General features: G+C 31.4%; 1 protein-coding gene across 5 annotated transcripts in view; it reads left to right on the top strand.

The window, feature by feature from the left end:
• LOC125852226 (pleiotropic drug resistance protein 1) overlaps window positions 1–17,496 on the top strand; it is a 25,244-nt gene extending 7,748 nt beyond the window's left edge. The window contains exons 1-24 of one of the 5 annotated variants that reach the window (XM_049531963.1): window positions 10,760–11,165; window positions 11,291–11,411; window positions 11,513–11,601; window positions 11,689–11,773; window positions 11,858–12,017; window positions 12,126–12,202; window positions 12,280–12,333; window positions 12,417–12,507; window positions 12,630–12,931; window positions 13,025–13,306; window positions 13,399–13,715; window positions 13,791–13,951; window positions 14,054–14,157; window positions 14,237–14,399; window positions 14,491–14,598; window positions 14,681–14,844; window positions 14,927–15,259; window positions 15,340–15,630; window positions 15,717–15,800; window positions 15,889–16,022; window positions 16,110–16,337; window positions 16,420–16,591; window positions 16,704–16,958; window positions 17,082–17,496. In XM_049531963.1, the coding sequence (XP_049387920.1) occupies window positions 10,837–11,165; window positions 11,291–11,411; window positions 11,513–11,601; window positions 11,689–11,773; window positions 11,858–12,017; window positions 12,126–12,202; window positions 12,280–12,333; window positions 12,417–12,507; window positions 12,630–12,931; window positions 13,025–13,306; window positions 13,399–13,715; window positions 13,791–13,951; window positions 14,054–14,157; window positions 14,237–14,399; window positions 14,491–14,598; window positions 14,681–14,844; window positions 14,927–15,259; window positions 15,340–15,630; window positions 15,717–15,800; window positions 15,889–16,022; window positions 16,110–16,337; window positions 16,420–16,591; window positions 16,704–16,958; window positions 17,082–17,339 (4,362 nt within the window). In that variant the 5' untranslated portion in view covers window positions 10,760–10,836 and the 3' untranslated portion in view covers window positions 17,340–17,496. Of the gene's footprint in view, window positions 1–10,759; window positions 11,166–11,290; window positions 11,412–11,512; window positions 11,602–11,688; window positions 11,774–11,857; window positions 12,018–12,125; window positions 12,203–12,279; window positions 12,334–12,416; window positions 12,508–12,629; window positions 12,932–13,024; window positions 13,307–13,398; window positions 13,716–13,790; window positions 13,952–14,053; window positions 14,158–14,236; window positions 14,400–14,490; window positions 14,599–14,680; window positions 14,845–14,926; window positions 15,260–15,339; window positions 15,631–15,716; window positions 15,801–15,888; window positions 16,023–16,109; window positions 16,338–16,419; window positions 16,592–16,703; window positions 16,959–17,081 lie in introns of those variants that run through there. The other 4 variants (XM_049531962.1, XM_049531961.1, XM_049531960.1 and 1 more) reach the window with 4 other exon arrangements.
• Window positions 17,497–17,813: the final 317 nt, after the last annotated feature.

The following is a 17,813-nucleotide window of genomic DNA, read 5'->3' as shown; positions in this document are numbered from 1 at the left end:
CCTCCCACCCCCCACCCCCAAAAAAAATTTAAGTTTGTTTTCAAAAATTATTTTCTACTCTAGTAAAAATAAAAGATATTTCTCAAAAATATTTTTCATTCATAAATCAAACACTAAAATTTTTTTTCGGAAAATATTTTCTACTCAACTACCAAACATGGGAAAATAAGTCAAAAATCAACTTGTTTTTCGGGAAAACATTTTCCTCCGTACCAAACACACCCTTAATGTCATTAGCTCTTGCAAACTATTATTAAAGATTGCAAAAAATTTGCTAAATTAAGGTCATAAACAAGAAGAAAAATTGTGCTAATTTAGGAACACACTTATAAATAGAGAGTTTTATCTCTTTGTAGATTTAACCAATATAACTCATGAATGATGTTTTGATTTTCTTTTTAAAGTATCTCCAGTGTACCAAAAAAGAAAAAAGAGGTCTACAATACAGGGAAGCCACTGGCAACAAAAACATGAGTTTTAGCTTCTAAATATATATTTTTATAAAATAAAATAAAAAATAGGGGTAGACGAAAGGAATTATAATCAGACTCGCACTAATAAGGTGAATTTCATGTAGTCAATCAATATTGAACTACGAAGATTCTTCTTAGCTTCTAAATATTGAAAAAGCTTTAAGGAAAATTATAATCCTACATTATTATTTACTTATATTCTTATTTCATACTATCTTTTTTTTTATTATGGGAAAAATTAAAAAATGAGACGACTTTATTTTTACAAATAAAAAAGGCAAAAAGAAGCAAAATGAGAACTATCTATTAGCTACGTGTCTCACTTATACACACTTACTAATTTTTTAAAAAAGGTAGTTTTTCCTTGTTCATATAATATTTGATTGTTCTACAAATCGCTGACTTTATAATCTAACGTTATTATCGATTTTTTTTTTGGTATGCAGTTTGATTATTTTCTTGTCAAACAATTAATTAAATTAAAATGTTAAGTATGATTCATGTACCAGCCTTGATCATTTTAATGATAATACCAATAGATTCCATAAAATAATTAGTTGAAATTTTATAAAATATTGGGGAAAAAAAAACCGACAAATCTTTTTTGGGATTGAGTGAGATATGGTACACATGCAACATAACAAACATGGTTGGACATGCCAGATGCAAAATTAGTGAAATGTTCCTTTTTTTTTCTTCATATTTTGATTGATTTTATATTCCCAAGGTTGATTAATTGATGAAGAAAGAAAAATGAGATTAATTACTTGCTGCTAGAAATAGAAATTTGCTTAACAAATGTTCGATATGAATTAAGGATTATTACAAACAGGCGAAACTATGATTTTAATTTTATTGACTATAAAGTTTATGATGATCATTTTAAACGATAATACAAACACACACACACAAAAAGCTTATTTATTTGCCAACAAAGATTTTCTTCATAAATCATCATTAATAACAATGTGGTTTCGATAATTTTTTCATAATTTTCAGCATGCTTGGGACAGAGGGTACACTTATTATTCGTAACTAGCTAATGTCCTACCTAATTATATATTCGTTTTGTACGTATCTCATGTATATGATTTTGTTTTAACGAACCATGCATGTGTGTTAAGTTTATAAAATTAGTTAATAATGAGCAGTTACATTTATCTATTTATCCAACAAGCAATTATGCTTCCTATTGTTCGTCTTTTTTATCTAGAATATAATTATCTTTCTGTATAGAGTAGTAACTTGTATGAATGATCATGTAAACTATGTTACAAGTGTTAGGAATTTTTCTTGATTTTCTTTTATATATATGAGATTTATCTTATTTTGGAAGAAAAGTCAAAGTATTATCATAATTACTTTTTATTTTTTCTAAAAATAAAATATAAATGTCTTTCATATTTGGCTATCACTTTTTTGGAGGTAGCTTATGAGTTTAGAATTCTAACTCTTTCAAGTTATTGAATTTTAAATATAATGTGTATATATTAAATGAATAGACAAATATAGAGTTTAAATCAAAATTACTTAGTTTAGCCAATCTCATATCTCAAAGGCTAGCTCCACCCAGAATACCATACTGATAATTTTGTTTAAAATAGGCCAAACACATACACAATCTCTCAAACTTGCCCTCATTTTTCATTTTGACACTCCAACTTAGCCTTGTTTCATTTTAACCCTTAAGCTCCATTTTTTCTGTACCATTTAAACACTAATACTAATTTTTATGATTTTTTTATTTATTTATGTTTTTCAATTGCAATTTTTTATTTAAAAAAAATAGACGTGTGTCTGTTAATTTTCGTAAAATAATTAAACATTCGCGAACGAACATAAAAATTTTCAAACAATAATATTATCTTTTGAGATTTCTCTGTATTTTTGCATGAAAGTAAATTGACGAAAGTTCTTTGATTTTCTTTCTTAAACATTCAATTAAATTAAATAACACTACTTATTTATTATTTCTATCATCTAGGCTATCTAAATTTAACGCAAATACTTACTTTTTATTTTTAATATAAATCAATACGAATAAAAAAACTCATCTTCAATACAAGTAAAAAGGACTCTTGTTCATTGCTAATAACACTTCTAAAATATGTTAAAACTCGATTGACTTTAATTTGTTAGATTGTCAGTGATTTTTAAGAAAGAAAACCAACACAATTTCGTCGGTTATTTTTCACATAAAAATACATAAAACTCTTAAAAAGAAATTATTATTTTTTAAAAAGAATTATTTTTTAACTAAAATTAACTGACATGTCGATTTTAAAATAAGAAGTTGCAATTGAAGAATATATATATATATATAAATAAAGAAATCATAAAAATAGTATTTCGTGTTAAAATGGTACATAAAAAATGGAGTTTAAGGGTTAAAATGGAGCAAGGCTAAGTTGGAGTGCCAAAATGAAAAATGAGGGTAAGTTAGAGGGGTTGTATATGTGTTTGGCCTTTAAAATATATACCGTTAGTAGTATGGTTGTATAATGTCTGTATTTTATGAAACAATTGACTAGCGATAAATTCACTGATTGGAAGATGTCTAAATACAGAGAAGAGTAAGTGTTGGAGTTGGTAGAACGGGGATATTTGATACGTTTATTTACTAGGTTAAAGACGGATTCAAAATTTGAAGGTTATTGATTTCTAAAACGATCTTAAGTTAATCTAGAAATTCTTCGTTAAATATTTTGTAAGTATTTTATTGATTTTTAAATAAACATATAAAATCAAGAAAAAAATTATCGATTTATGTGATTAAGTCAGTTTTTCAAATATAAAAATTAAATCAAGTACCTTAACTCGAATTTTGTTGGTTTTCTTATTAGTTTTAATGGTTTTTGTTGGATTTTTTAAACGAAATTGATTGATTTATTAAATTATGATGCATAATCTATTCTGACCTCACTAAATTTAAAAATTACGATTTAAAATTCATAACATAAAAATTCTTTTATTTGATTCTGAGAGGAGACAGTGCGCTACAAAACAATGTATATGGATAACACTACATTTTTTAAAATTAATAAATTGAACAATGATATGCCTAGCAAAGATTCGAAAAATTCCTTCAGCATATTTTTCAGAGCAAATTAGTATAGAAGATGCCAAAGGGATTTTTAAAATAAGGTGAGTAAAGTCTTAGAAGTTTTTTAATTATTTAAACTCAATAATCGAGAATTTTTTAAATTAAATGAAAGGAAAATAAATAGTTCTACGTAGTAATATGTTATTATTGCTGAAGTAAGATGATCATTTAACAGTACAAGTTGCATTAAAGAAATTAAATACTTTCTAGATGCCCTTCTTCTTACAGTTATTTTTATTGAAATTAAATTTAATACGGAAGATACTGTTTGGTTTTACTATAAGTGGTTCTTCCATTGAAATTAGGGATAAGCAAAGGTGATAACGTTCTCGATTTATGTGATTACTTTTTTTTTTTTTTATGATTACGGTGTTTGGAACAGTTTTTGCATACCTCAATTGATTTTATTGGATACATGTTACTTCTCACCAGCAGCAACAGATACTAGATAACTTTGTATTCAACCACTTCACTAACCACTAGGCATATCCTTAGGTGATTACTTTTTTGTTAGTTTAAAAAATTGATAGTGTATCTTTTATGTTTATTAATAATTTAATTTTAAATATTTTTTATATATTCTCAATAATATAATTTATAATCGCATAAATATTTTTAATTTATTTTGAGAATTTTACACAAATTTCATTGTGTTAAGAGCTAATTACATCATATTCCTACTCTTTTCCAAATTGCAAAAATCCTTTAAATTTGGTGAAATCCGGATACATCCCAAAACGTGCTAATACATTGATCGCGTTTCGGTTTCGAATACATCCCTCGACGTTCTAACACATTGCGTCTCGATTTCGGATACATCACTTAACGCTTCGATACATTGCGTAAGCCGTAAAGTGATGTATATGATCGATACACCGCGTAAAGTGATGTTCCGAGAATAGGAGAGAGTAGGGATTTTTGTAATTTTTTTAAATGGTAGGAAATTTTAGAAAATATAGTAAAATAAGTTGTGTATTTAAATAATTTTTTCTTATTTTATAGTATAAATTTCAATTTATTTTATTTTATTTTAAAATTTGGTATGTAATCAAATATCGATGACATACTTGAGATGAGTGAGTAATTTTCTTTGACTTATTCGTTGCTTGGTGCGACTCCCTAACTAAACTTGAATTCCATTTTCCTAGGACCAAAGATTCTTCATTCATTTAAGACAAGATTTTAAGTGCATCATATTTTATTACTTAATACTATACTGTATTAGGAAAGGTAATTGATTTTGACTTGTCCTCTAAAAAATCATTTAGGCATAACTTTGAGATTGCCATGGTATCTTATAAATATAGAAAAGGTCCATCGTATGAGAGGGGCATATGGAGTGGAAGAAAAAAAAAATTATTTTTCTCTTTTATGCCATCAAAGGCATTCAACTTTATCAAGTTAACCAAAAAGAAAATTATAATGGGGGTAATGCTAAATGATCAGAAAATTTAGTCAGAATTTGATCAGAAATTTAAAAAGTCTATAATATCATTTTTATTTTAAAATAAGTTGATCTTTATTTATTTTTTAATTAAAAGGTATTAAAATTAAAAAGGGTAAAAATGTTCAAAAAGATAAAATAACATAATGTAAAATATGTTATTTTACCATTTTGGTCCAATTCTCACCAAATTTTCTGGCCAAAAAAATTTTCCATTATAATAGTTCCAAATAGCGTAAATGATATAAAACTCACTAATCTTACGATAAACTTACTTGGCTATTTTGAAAACGATCACACATATTTCAAGCTTTGTTCTTGAAAAGGTGAATAGTTTAGAAGTTAAAATGTCACTCACATCGAAAATGATAAAAATCTCAATCTTATATCGTCCAAAGCACCAACCTTTATGTCATCAAAGTCTACTTTATAAGTATTAACTAAAAGAAAATTATAATAGCTCTAAGGGTAATGCTAAATGGCCAGAAAATTAAAAAGTTTATAATATTCTTTTTATTTTAAAATAAACGAATATTTTTTTTATTTTTTAATTAAAAAGTATTAAAGTTAAAAGGATAAAAATATTCAAAAAGGTAAAATAAACTAGTGTGAAATATGTTATTTTATCATTCTAGTCAAATTCTGGCAAAATTTTCTGGCGATAAGCAATTACGTAATTCTGAAAGCAATAATACATATTTCAAGTTTTGTTTTTTTAAAAAGAAAATAATTGAGAAGCTAAAATGCCACTCACATCGAAAATGATGAAATCTCAATCTAGTACTCCCTCTGTCCTTAATTACTTGTCCATATTTTTTTTGTAGTTGTCCGTAATTATTTTTCCATTTTGACAAATCAAGAAAGGACAAAAAAAATAATTATCCATTATACCCTCAATTAATTACTTTGAAAATGGTAGTACTAGTTTTTAATTCATCCACTTCATAATTATTAGGGGTAAAATGGTAAACTCACTCTATCAATTATTGTTTTCTTAATAGGTGTGTCAATTCAAAAGTTGACAAGTAATTAGGGACAAAAGGAGTATTGTCCGAAGTAAAGCAAGCAATCTCAAGTAGTCTTACGGTTCGTTTGGATTGACTTAAAAAAAGTAGTTTTTAAGTCAAAAATAAAAAGTCAAATTGAAATGACTTTTAATTAAAAAAATAAAAAGTAGGGGGAGACCTACTTTTGGTTTTTGACTTATTTTAAGTCATTCTTGACCTTGTCAAATACTTTCAGAAATCAAAAACTGACTTAAAAGTAGGTTTGATCAATTTTTAAGCCAATCTAAACACCCTCTTAATCGATGACTAGTAATCTATCAAATTAGGTTAGACAACGTACACCATTTTACGAAAAGTCAAAATAGTCAGTCTTTGATCAACTTAATCGTCAAATCCTGAAATAAATTACATGAACGAATTGGCGCCTATAACCTTGAGGTTTCATTTTAATAGTCAAGTATAAATTTTGACTTAGTTAGGTCATATCTCCAATAAATTACCTCGTTATTATATCAAAATCCCCCAACTTAGTGTTCAAATCTCATTGATTTATAGCTAAATTTGCACCAAAATCAAATATATCATCATACTGTATTAGACAATTTATATTTCAATAATTCAAAGTGAAATAAACTCCTTTGATCCACCCTCACTAGCTCCTACCTTTAAAATATGAACAAAATTCAGGTAATTTGAAATTCATTACTACATGAATTATTTATATCGATCAGGCGATCATTTTTAGTTTTTCTTTCAAAACAAATGCTAACTTTGATCTCCTTATGAAATAGGGTTTGAGGTTTTCCATCCACAAAATTATTTGTTTTTCCTTCCTTTTAGCAAACAACCTTAAGTTATAAATTATAATGCATTGTTCAGCACGTTTCGTCCATAAATACAAATTTCTATGCAACAAATCTGTAATAAATGATTAGAAAATAGTTTGGTTCTTACTTAAGATTCTATGAAAAGGAATTATAGTATTAGTATTTATTTATTTAAGGAAATAGATAGTGGTTATTACAACTGCACATAATATTATTAGAAATTATATTAAGTTCATTAATGACACACTGACCCTAATGAAGTGTCGTCAAATACAAAATTAGTATGACTTCCTCAAACTCCCAACTTTGTGTCCTCTAGGGCTGGTGCCCCTCTTTAATATGACTTCCTCCAACTCCCAACTTGTTTTTTTTAAAAAAAAATGATATTCGATATTTATATTGGAGTTCTAACTGAATTCGAATCATGCATTTCAGGGCTCATTCTGGAATGACATTTTCAATAAGATTCTTTTCATACTTAGAATTCGAATTTAAGACCTCTAATTAAAAGTGGGAGATCTTTACGCATCAATTTGGTGGATAGGTATTTCATGAGCAAATAACATTAAGGGTGTGTTTGATATAGTTGTACAAAATGTTTGGAAAATTCTTTCTCTAGGAAAACAAATTCCTTAAAATGAATTTCGTTGGAAAAACAAAGTTTTATAAGTATCATACTATGTTTATTGTGTTGAGTTTTAAATTAGGTGTGAATGTGAAATAAGAATGAATGAGAATTGAGAAATGTGGGGGAATCAATTTGGAGGGAAAATAAAAATCATTGAAACTAAAAAGTTCATATTGGTAGAAAAAAGGAAAAAAGTTGTCCTTATATTAGGAAACACTTCCTATAGCTCTTAAAGGGTTAAGTAGGTGCCCCTCGCGCCATCGTCGTCGTTCGGTCTCGGCTTTGACTTTGACAAATGATTGATTGATAATTTTTTAGGAAAAAAATATTTAATCAATCTCATTAATTAATTTTCTTTTTCTTAAAAATTAATTCAGAATGTTAATTAATTAATTAACAGAACTAATTTCGCGTAACGAAATTGTTTGAAAATTCGTGTAACGGTAATGTCGCTCAGAAGGGACATGTTCCTTCCGAAAAGACACTTCTTTTTCCAAAAGACACAAACGTTCTAAAAGACATGTCTGAACAGATGCGTTCACACTCTTGTCTGAACAGATGCGTTCACACTATTGTCCGAACAGCTGTGTCGCTTGTTGCAGTTGGCTATAAATAGAGAGACTTCTCTCATTTTTCATATACTGAAATTTTTTCTCTCTTCTGCATAAATTTACATTTTCTTACAAATAAAATTGTCGATCGACTGAGTCTATGTATGCTCTCCTTGTTGATTTTGAGTTTGCTGAAATTATTGAAAGTTTGAGGTACCGCTACTTCTTTAATAGTTAATCCGTTTTATCTTGGGATGAATTAATTTACAGGGAATTAAATTTCTTAAGGATGCACAGTAAATTCTGTGGACTGAGATTACTTCTTTTTTGTCTGACTATTTCATCTTTTCTGTTTCTGTATTTACTAACTTGAATATAGGAGATAACATATTGTATCCACCCACTCATCCAATTGTCATATAGGATGTCATGTAGGATGAATGTGTCTATTCGTCCTACATGACATCATATATGACAATTTGTGTCCTAGGCGTATCATGACATGTAAGACGCGTGTGTCTACTTATAATTTATACAAATTTAAGTATCTATACTTGTGCACATCTAAGATTGAAAGGCACATAAATATCAGTTAAAGCTAGATAAAAGGACGTATTTATGTATTATACTTTTTTTATATTTACATACCAGACACAACTTATTTATTAAAAAAAAAAAACATTTTCCGCAGAGAATAGTCTCCATCATACCAAACACATCCTTAAAAGTACGTAAAAGAAAGAAAAAGATTACTTCTGAGCATGTCAATACTAAACTTGAAGAAAATTCATGCCGTTATTACTCTATTGGACGTAATTTTCAATGAATGGAACTATCCTACCAAAAGACGTTTTCTTCAAATTTGTACATTGCTTGTTCAAGATCAACGAATAATAGTTTGGTCCAAAAATGATATTGTAATGAATATTTGATCCAAAAATGACCTTGTCGTTACTTTTGAGTTAAAAACGCCTTTTTTCTTAATAAACAAAAAGGACGGATAAAGATTCTATCATATTAGCTTGAATCTCATTTAAAAAGCAAGATATATATATATACCTTAGCCTAAAATGAAATTTTTATTTTTTTTTAATTTTAATTTAACTGTAATTATTGTATTTTCACCAACAAAAATTATGAGAAAAGAATCTGTCATTAAATTTTATTTTATTTTTTGTTTGCTGACCTTCAGGTGGATTTTTGATAACCAAAAAAAGAAAAAGAGAAAGGAAGATGCTATGCATGTGCCTTACATGGTTACATCCATTTAATACACAAATTTTAAAAGCTGTAAATCTAATATTTCAAATATACAATAATCTTTTATTAGCTTCAACTGAAATAATTTATTTACACCATGATCTTGAAAATAAAGTACAAAACAAATCCCAACTAATCCGTAGAAGCATTATATATCCAGCTCTTACCTGTGCTCTTTGTTTCCATTTTCCTCAACATGGTGTTACTTAAAAAAGAAAAAAAATAACAAAAAGATGGAAAATAAAAAAGTTTGTCTTAATATGCAAATATTAAATAAAATCAATTTCATCTTCCTTGCCTCCCTCCTCTTAATTTCAGTATTGTTTCGTACGTAGTACTTTTACATTAATATTGATAAGCATGGTTTGATTTGGATGATTCTAGATTGACTTTTTTTATCAATACCGCAACATAATAGGGATACATTACATTGATATTTAGGTGACGATACTTATACTGATGGGGTAACAATTCTCCATGTATTCGTGCAAGTTGGATCGACACCATCATTATATATTTATTTTTTTAAAAAAATTATTTTGTTTCCTTTTTTTTTTCTTCTAGCTGGTCATTGCTTATACTGGCTTACATCATACTTCATATAAGACTTTATTTTACTTAGGATTTAAGACTATAGGGATTATTTCTATCTTTTTGCAATTTATAAGGATGAGATTTAGATGTATATTAATTATAAATTAGGCTTGAAATAAAAGAAATAAGTAAGACATGATGATCATGGGTTGTTGAGGATGCCTAATTAATTGGTTAGTCCTAGCCAGTATCATTTACACTAACCTATGCTGATTTTATTCTCTACAACTTTTATTATTAATGTTATCTTTCTGATTTTCATTGATTCGATTAATTCAAATTACATCATTAAAAGCTCAGAGCATTCCTACTAAAGTTGACTCAGTTTCATTACTTGAACTGAAATCTCTAGTTGAGGGTACAAGAGTATTTACCACTCCTTCATCCATGTTTGACTTGACACACCCCTTAAGAAAATTAAATAAATGAAAGACTATAAGTCGTCTAAATGTTAAAAAATGAATAGGGAGTATTTAATAGCAAGGGTAAAATAGATACAAAATGATAAAGTATCGATCTCTTGGTTTTCCAAACTGAACACGTAAAGTTGGACAACTATTTTTAGTATTTCAGACAAGTAAAGATGGACGGAGGGAGTATTCCAACCTCATATTTAAATTTTTAATTTTTTTTGTTACCTTATTTTGGTTCAATAATTGAGTAATGGGAGGGTGATCATGAATCATACTACTATTAACTATAGTATGGTCAAACAACAAACTTTAGCATGATGCATTAATTTTGTTTGCATCAACACTTACGTCAAATCACTAAAATAGTATCTAGAAGTTGACCCTCTACTCTATTTTATTCTCTTTACTTTGTATATATAAATCACATCTCCTTTACACATAATTTCAAGAATCAAAACTCCCTCCAAACCATAAAGGGTGGAGGAACTAAGCTAAAAGATTTTTTCTTTTGAATTATACTTATATGTAAAAAGTAAATGGAGGGTGGTGGAGATATATTGAAGGTGAGTAGTGCACGTTTGAGTAGTTCAAATGTATGGAGAAATAGTGCTATGGATGTGTTTTCAAGGTCTTCAAGAGAAGATTACGATGATGAAGAGGCGTTGAAATGGGCTGCTCTTGAGAAACTTCCAACGTATCTTCGTATAAGGAGAGGCATTCTTAGTGAAGAACAAGGACAATATAGAGAAGTTGATATAACAAAGCTCGATTTGGTGGAAAGGAGGAATCTTTTAGAGAGACTTGTCAAGATTGCTGATGAAGATAATGAGAAGTTCTTGTTGAAGCTCAAAAAAAGGATTGATAGGTATAAATTTATTTAAGACGTTTTACAAGAAAGTCATTTTCTGGTGTTTGGTTATTGGAAAATGACTTTAGTCGTACCAAACAATGTTGAAATATCATTTTCTTGTGATTTTTGATATGATGCAGAGTTGGTTTGGATCTTCCTACAATTGAAGTCCGATTCGAGCATTTGAATGTAGATGCAGAAGCTCGTGTAGGTAGTAGAGCTTTACCAACAATATTCAACTTCACAGTTAACATCTTAGAGGTAATAATAATACATACATACATACTAGGACTAGTCCTGTATCATATTGTAAAATTACATGCAATATATTATACTCATTTTTTTAACTTTCTGTGTAAAAGGATTTCTTGAGTTATCTTCATATCCTTCCAAGTAGAAAGAAACCATTACCAATCCTTCATGAGGTCAGTGGAATCATCAAACCAGGAAGGTGAGAAAAACACTTCTGTCAAAAAGGTAATTTTTAGACAAATCAAGAAAGTCATGTTTATTCATTCATTTCAATCTTGTTATGCAGAATGACACTGCTTTTAGGACCACCAAGTTCGGGAAAAACAACGTTGCTGTTAGGTTTGGCTGGGAAACTTGATAAAGATCTCAAAGTAAGAAACATGATTAGACATAATACAGTTTTCAGATTAGTGAGGAGTTCTGTGTTGGTAGTCGATAAATCTATTCATTTTCAGGTTTCAGGGAGAGTTAGATATAATGGTCATGGGATGGATGAGTTTGTGCCACAAAGAACATCTGCTTATATAAGCCAAAATGATCTTCATATTGGAGAAATGACAGTCAGGGAAACATTGGCATTTTCTGCTAGATGTCAAGGAGTTGGAGCCAAATATGGTCAGTGAGATTCCCTTATTCTGGGATATCACAATGAACATGTTGCATTTCCAATCCTTTCTTGGGAATCGCGTACTTTTTTTTAATTAGTTTGTTATGAATATGCAGAAATTTTGGCAGAGTTGTCTAGGAGAGAGAAGGAAGAAAATATTAAGCCAGATCCTGATGTTGATATCTTTATGAAGGTGAAGACATATTAAACAGAAAATTCAGATTCATGTTATATTTGTTACTTGGTTTGACTATGGGGTTTATTTAACAGTCAGCATGGAATGACGGACAGGAGGCTAATGTTGTAACAGATTATACTCTCAAGGTAAATGGCTTATGCACTATGAAGCAACAATGCAGAAACTAGAAAACAATGCACCAATTTTCTATTCTATGTATTGTTTTCAGATATTGGGACTTGAAATTTGTGCTGATACCATTGTTGGAGACGAAATGATTCGAGGAATTTCTGGGGGGCAGAGAAAGAGGCTAACAACAGGTTGGGTTAAACAGACACCTTGTATGGTCTAAAATAGTAATGGATGTTGTAGAAACCATAAACATAAACAAAGAGTAGCGAAAAAGTTGTCGTGCTAAACTTGTTGATAACTTGTAATACAGGGGAGATGATGGTTGGGCCAGCAAGAGCACTTTTTATGGATGAGATATCGACTGGTTTAGACAGTTCAACGACCTATCAGATTGTCAATTCAATTAGGCAGTCAATCCACATTCTTCAAGGAACTGCTGTAATATCACTTCTGCAGCCTGCACCAGAAACTTATGACTTATTCGATGATATTATTCTCTTATCAGATGGGCAGATTGTGTACCAAGGTCCCCGGGAGAATGTACTCGAGTTCTTTGAGTACATAGGCTTCAAATGCCCCCAGAGGAAAGGAGTTGCTGATTTCTTACAAGAAGTAAACCCCATTGATAATTACTCCCTCAACTCTTTCGAGTCGTGGAGAATTTCTTGTTTCTAATTATGCTCATTTACTATGTGTTAATAAAAGGTGACATCAAGGAAGGATCAAGAGCAATACTGGGCACGTCGTGATGAACCTTATAAGTTTATCACAGTGCGCGAATTTTCTGAAGCATTTCAATCATTTCATGTTGGAAGGAAGCTTGGTGATGAGCTTGCTGTTCCCTTTGATAAATCCAAGAGCCACCCTGCTGCTCTAACCACCAAGAGGTATGGTGTTAGCAAGAAAGAACTCTTAAAAGCCTGCACAGCTAGAGAATACCTTCTTATGAAGAGGAACTCATTCGTCTATATATTCAAGATGATACAAGTAAGTAGCAAGTCAAAATGAACAAGTCATCTTTTCAAGTTCCAAAATGCTGGTGTAGAAGTAAAACATACTATTTTTTGTTATCTTTTCAGCTAACATTGATGGCTACTATAACAATGACACTCTTCCTACGAACTGAGATGCACAGAAATACAATGATAGATGGTGCAGTATTCTTGGGTGCACTGTATTATGCAGTTATCATGATTATGTTTAATGGGTTTTCAGAGCTTGCCCTCAGTATTATGAAGCTTCCTTCCTTTTACAAACAACGCGATCTACTTTTCTTTCCTGCTTGGACATATGCTCTGCCTACTTGGATCCTCAAGATTCCGATCACACTTGTAGAAGTTGCTATTTGGGTGTGTATGACTTATTACGTAATTGGATTTGAGGCAGACGTTGGAAGGTAGAAATTTGATCTTTTTAACCATGAAACTTCTTGGTTCATAAGATCTCATCAAGATTATTTTTCTATTTGCAGGTTCTTCAAACAGCTATTTCTGCTCATATGTCTTAACCAGATGGCCTCGGGTCTGTTTCGATTCTTAGCAGCTCTTGGAAGGAATGTCATTGTTGCAAATACATTTGGATCATGTGCACTACTCATAGTTCTTGTAATGGGTGGATTCATTCTGTCAAGAGGTAAAATTGCAGAATATTTTGTAAAACCACAAGGGCAATGCTCATTTATATGTTCTTCGTGTTTTGTTTATTTCATCTAAAAGGAAGCTATTTGTCTATCAGATAATGTGAAGCAATGGCTGATATGGGGATACTGGATTTCCCCTATGATGTATGCACAGAATGCTATAGCTGTGAACGAATTTCTAGGGAAGAGTTGGTCACATGTAAGCTAAATCTTCTGTAGTTTTGGAAGGACAGGCCTTTAAGGTAGATTTGAGAGTTTATTCTTGAATTTTTCAATAGGTTCCTTCGAACTCCACGGGCACAGATACATTAGGAGTGTCATTCTTGAAATCGCGTGGAATCTTCCCAGAAGCAAGATGGTATTGGATTGGAGTAGGAGCTCTTCTTGGATATGTTTTGCTATTCAATTTCTTGTTCACAGTGGCCTTAGCTTATCTCAACCGTAAGAATCCGTCTACTATTATGCAATCTAATCTCATTTCCATATTTAGGATGATCCTAACATATCAACAAGGTGGGTAATTTTGGTGCAGCATTTAGTAAACCTCAGGCAGTTCTTTCTGAAGAAACTGTGGCTGAGAGGAATGCAAGCAAAAAGGGTGAGGTTATTGAGCTATCTCCGATAGGAAAGAGCTCTTCAGGTAGATATTTCTTCCCTTTGAACTGAACTTTCAACTTAATATTTTCCACTAAGTACTAATGGTATCAAGGCCAAATATGCAGAAAGAGGAAACGATGTTAGGCGAAGTGCATCTTCCAGGTCTATGTCCTCAAGAGTAGGCAACATAACTGAGGGTGATTTAAACAAGAGAAAGGGAATGATTCTTCCTTTTGAACCCCTTTCAATTACTTTTGATGATATCAGATATGCAGTAGACATGCCACAGGTACATATAAGATTTAGTCTATGGAAATCAACTGTCCTATACATGTCTGAGTTAAATTCTTAAGTCTATGTTGTGACTTCAGGAAATGAAATCTCAAGGTTTTATCGAGGACCGACTTGAACTCTTGAAAGGGGTGAGTGGTGCTTTTAGGCCAGGAGTTTTGACAGCTCTAATGGGTGTTAGTGGAGCTGGTAAGACCACTCTTATGGATGTCTTAGCTGGTAGGAAAACCGGTGGATACATTGAAGGAACCATCAGTATATCAGGATACCCAAAGCAGCAAGAAACGTTTGCTAGGATAGCTGGATACTGTGAGCAAACTGACATTCATTCACCTCATGTTACAGTCTACGAGTCATTGCAGTATTCTGCTTGGCTTCGACTGCCTCGTGAAGTTGACAGTGAAACCCGAAAGGTAAATCAGTCTGGAATTTGGCTACTAGGATTGCTAATATAACTTGAAACTGGATGTTATATTAAAATGTATCATTGCAGAGGTTCATAGAGGAGGTCATGGAACTAGTAGAGCTAAAACCTCTAAGAGAAGCACTTGTTGGATTGCCTGGCGTGAATGGTCTTTCAACTGAACAACGAAAACGACTTACAGTTGCAGTTGAACTTGTTGCCAATCCTTCTATAATATTCATGGATGAGCCAACCTCTGGATTAGATGCTAGAGCAGCTGCAATAGTGATGAGAACAGTTAGAAACACTGTAGATACAGGTCGAACGGTAGTCTGCACCATTCATCAGCCTAGCATTGACATATTTGATGCTTTCGATGAGGTGAGCAACAGTCGATCTTCCATAATCTAGAAATTTAAAATAATTGTTTTAGAAAAAGAGATTCTCATTCTACTAATGAATTGCAGCTCCTACTCCTGAAACGAGGAGGCGAAGAAATATTTGTCGGCCCATTAGGACGCCATTCTTCTCACCTTATTAAGTATTTTGAGGTAAGGGAACTGTTAGTGTAAAGAAACTGGAATTCCTATTATGTTGGTCTAGTACACTAAGTAATGGTTCTTTTTCCATTTTCCTCAGGGAATCGATGGAGTTCCGAAAATCAGAGATGGTTACAATCCAGCAACATGGATGTTGGACATAACTTCAGTAGCACAAGAAACAGCTCTTGGAGTTGACTTTACTGAATTGTACAGGAACTCAGAATTGTATAGGTATGAATCATCAAGTTGAACACAATGACATTCTATGTAAAGAATTACAATATATATTCTTGAATTCTGAGTGGAGCAAATATTCAGGAGAAACAAAGCTTTAATCAAGGAACTAAGTGTGCCAGCCCCAGGTTTAAAAGACCTCTACTTTCAAACTAAGTATTCCCAGTCTTTCTTCACCCAATCCATGGCTTGCTTCTGGAAACAACACTGGTCATACTGGAGAAATCCTCCTTACACAGCAGTCAGGCTCTTGTTTACATTCTTCATTGCTCTCATGTTTGGAACAATATTTTGGGATCTTGGCTCCAAAAGGTAACAGAAACATACATGAACTGTTTTTCATCTTCAAGATTTATTTTTCTCACAAGTCTAATGGTTTTGAACCCAATTTCAGGAGAAGGCAACAAGATATTTTGAATGCAATAGGTTCAATGTATGCTGCTGTCTTGTTTCTTGGTGTACAAAATGCTACTTCAGTGCAGCCAGTCGTTGCTATTGAGAGGACAGTTTTCTACAGGGAAAGAGCTGCTGGAATGTATTCAGCTCTGCCTTATGCTTTTGGACAGGTCAGGATCAATTTAATTTGATCAAAACCACTGAAATGTTGACATTGACTTTTAATTTTATTGCATCACCACTTGTATTAGCTATGCTCATCGGATGATTTTTTTTAAGCAGATTATGATTGAGCTGCCATACATTTTCGTCCAGACAATCATATATGGTGTTATAGTCTATGCCATGATTGGATTTGAATGGACAGTTACCAAGTTCTTTTGGTATCTGTTCTTCATGTATTTCACCTTGTTATACTTCACATTGTACGGGATGATGACAGTAGCCGTTACTCCTAATCACAGCATTGCAGCCATTGTTTCATCTGCATTTTATGCAGTATGGAATCTTTTCAGTGGATTCATAGTTCCAAAAACAGTAAGTTACCTACTAATTCTTCTTCAAATTGCATTACCCTCAACACAACTTTTTGGACTAAAATTTTCGTCAAAAGCATGACCAACCTAACAGTTTTCTCTCCTTTTTTTTGGTTTATGACAGAGAATGCCAGTGTGGTGGAGATGGTACTATTACATTTGCCCCCTTTCGTGGACATTATACGGACTAATTGCCTCACAGTTTGGAGACTTACAAGACAAATTGGAAACAAAGGAGACAGTGGGAGAATTCATAGAGAGTTTCTTCGATTTCAAATACGATTTTGTGGGATATGTTGCAGTCATTCTAGTTGGAATATCAGTTGTTTTTCTCTTCATTTTTGCTTACTCAATCAAAGCATTTAACTTCCAGAAAAGATAGGTTGATTCTGGTAAAAGGGCTTTGTCAAGAAATGTGTATATTAGGACAATAATATAATAGTATCTTTTTATGATATTCTCAATTTTGGAATAGTAGGAACTAAAGTGTGTTTCCTGTAGAGGCTGTATCTAAGAATAACTTGTACACATTGTTATATATGGGAAAAGTTTGAGTTTCTTTTGCAACACATCTTTGAACTTGTCAGGCATCTCTGAATTCAAACTCGTGAAGCAACTCTTTTACACGAGTCTATTCTTCTTGTTTTTCTTTTTTGAACAACTGTTGTGTTCGGTTTTTCAAAGAACACAACACACGAGTGCCTACACCTGAGGAGATTCAAAACCACAGCAGGCAGAAGTTAAAGTTTAACACACGGGGTATAAAATTTCATAGCCTTGTTGCAGTCAACTGATATCATTGCGAGATTTCTCAGCTACTTGCCTAGCAAGCAAAATCAACTGTGTAAATTATGTG

The sequence above is a fragment of the Solanum stenotomum genome, unplaced genomic scaffold, assembly GCF_019186545.1.
Source record: "Solanum stenotomum isolate F172 unplaced genomic scaffold, ASM1918654v1 scaffold33061, whole genome shotgun sequence".
In the NCBI taxonomy this organism is placed as follows: domain Eukaryota; kingdom Viridiplantae; phylum Streptophyta; class Magnoliopsida; order Solanales; family Solanaceae; genus Solanum; species Solanum stenotomum.
Note: the sequence above shows the minus strand (reverse complement) of the source record. Positions and strands in the feature narration are given on the sequence as shown.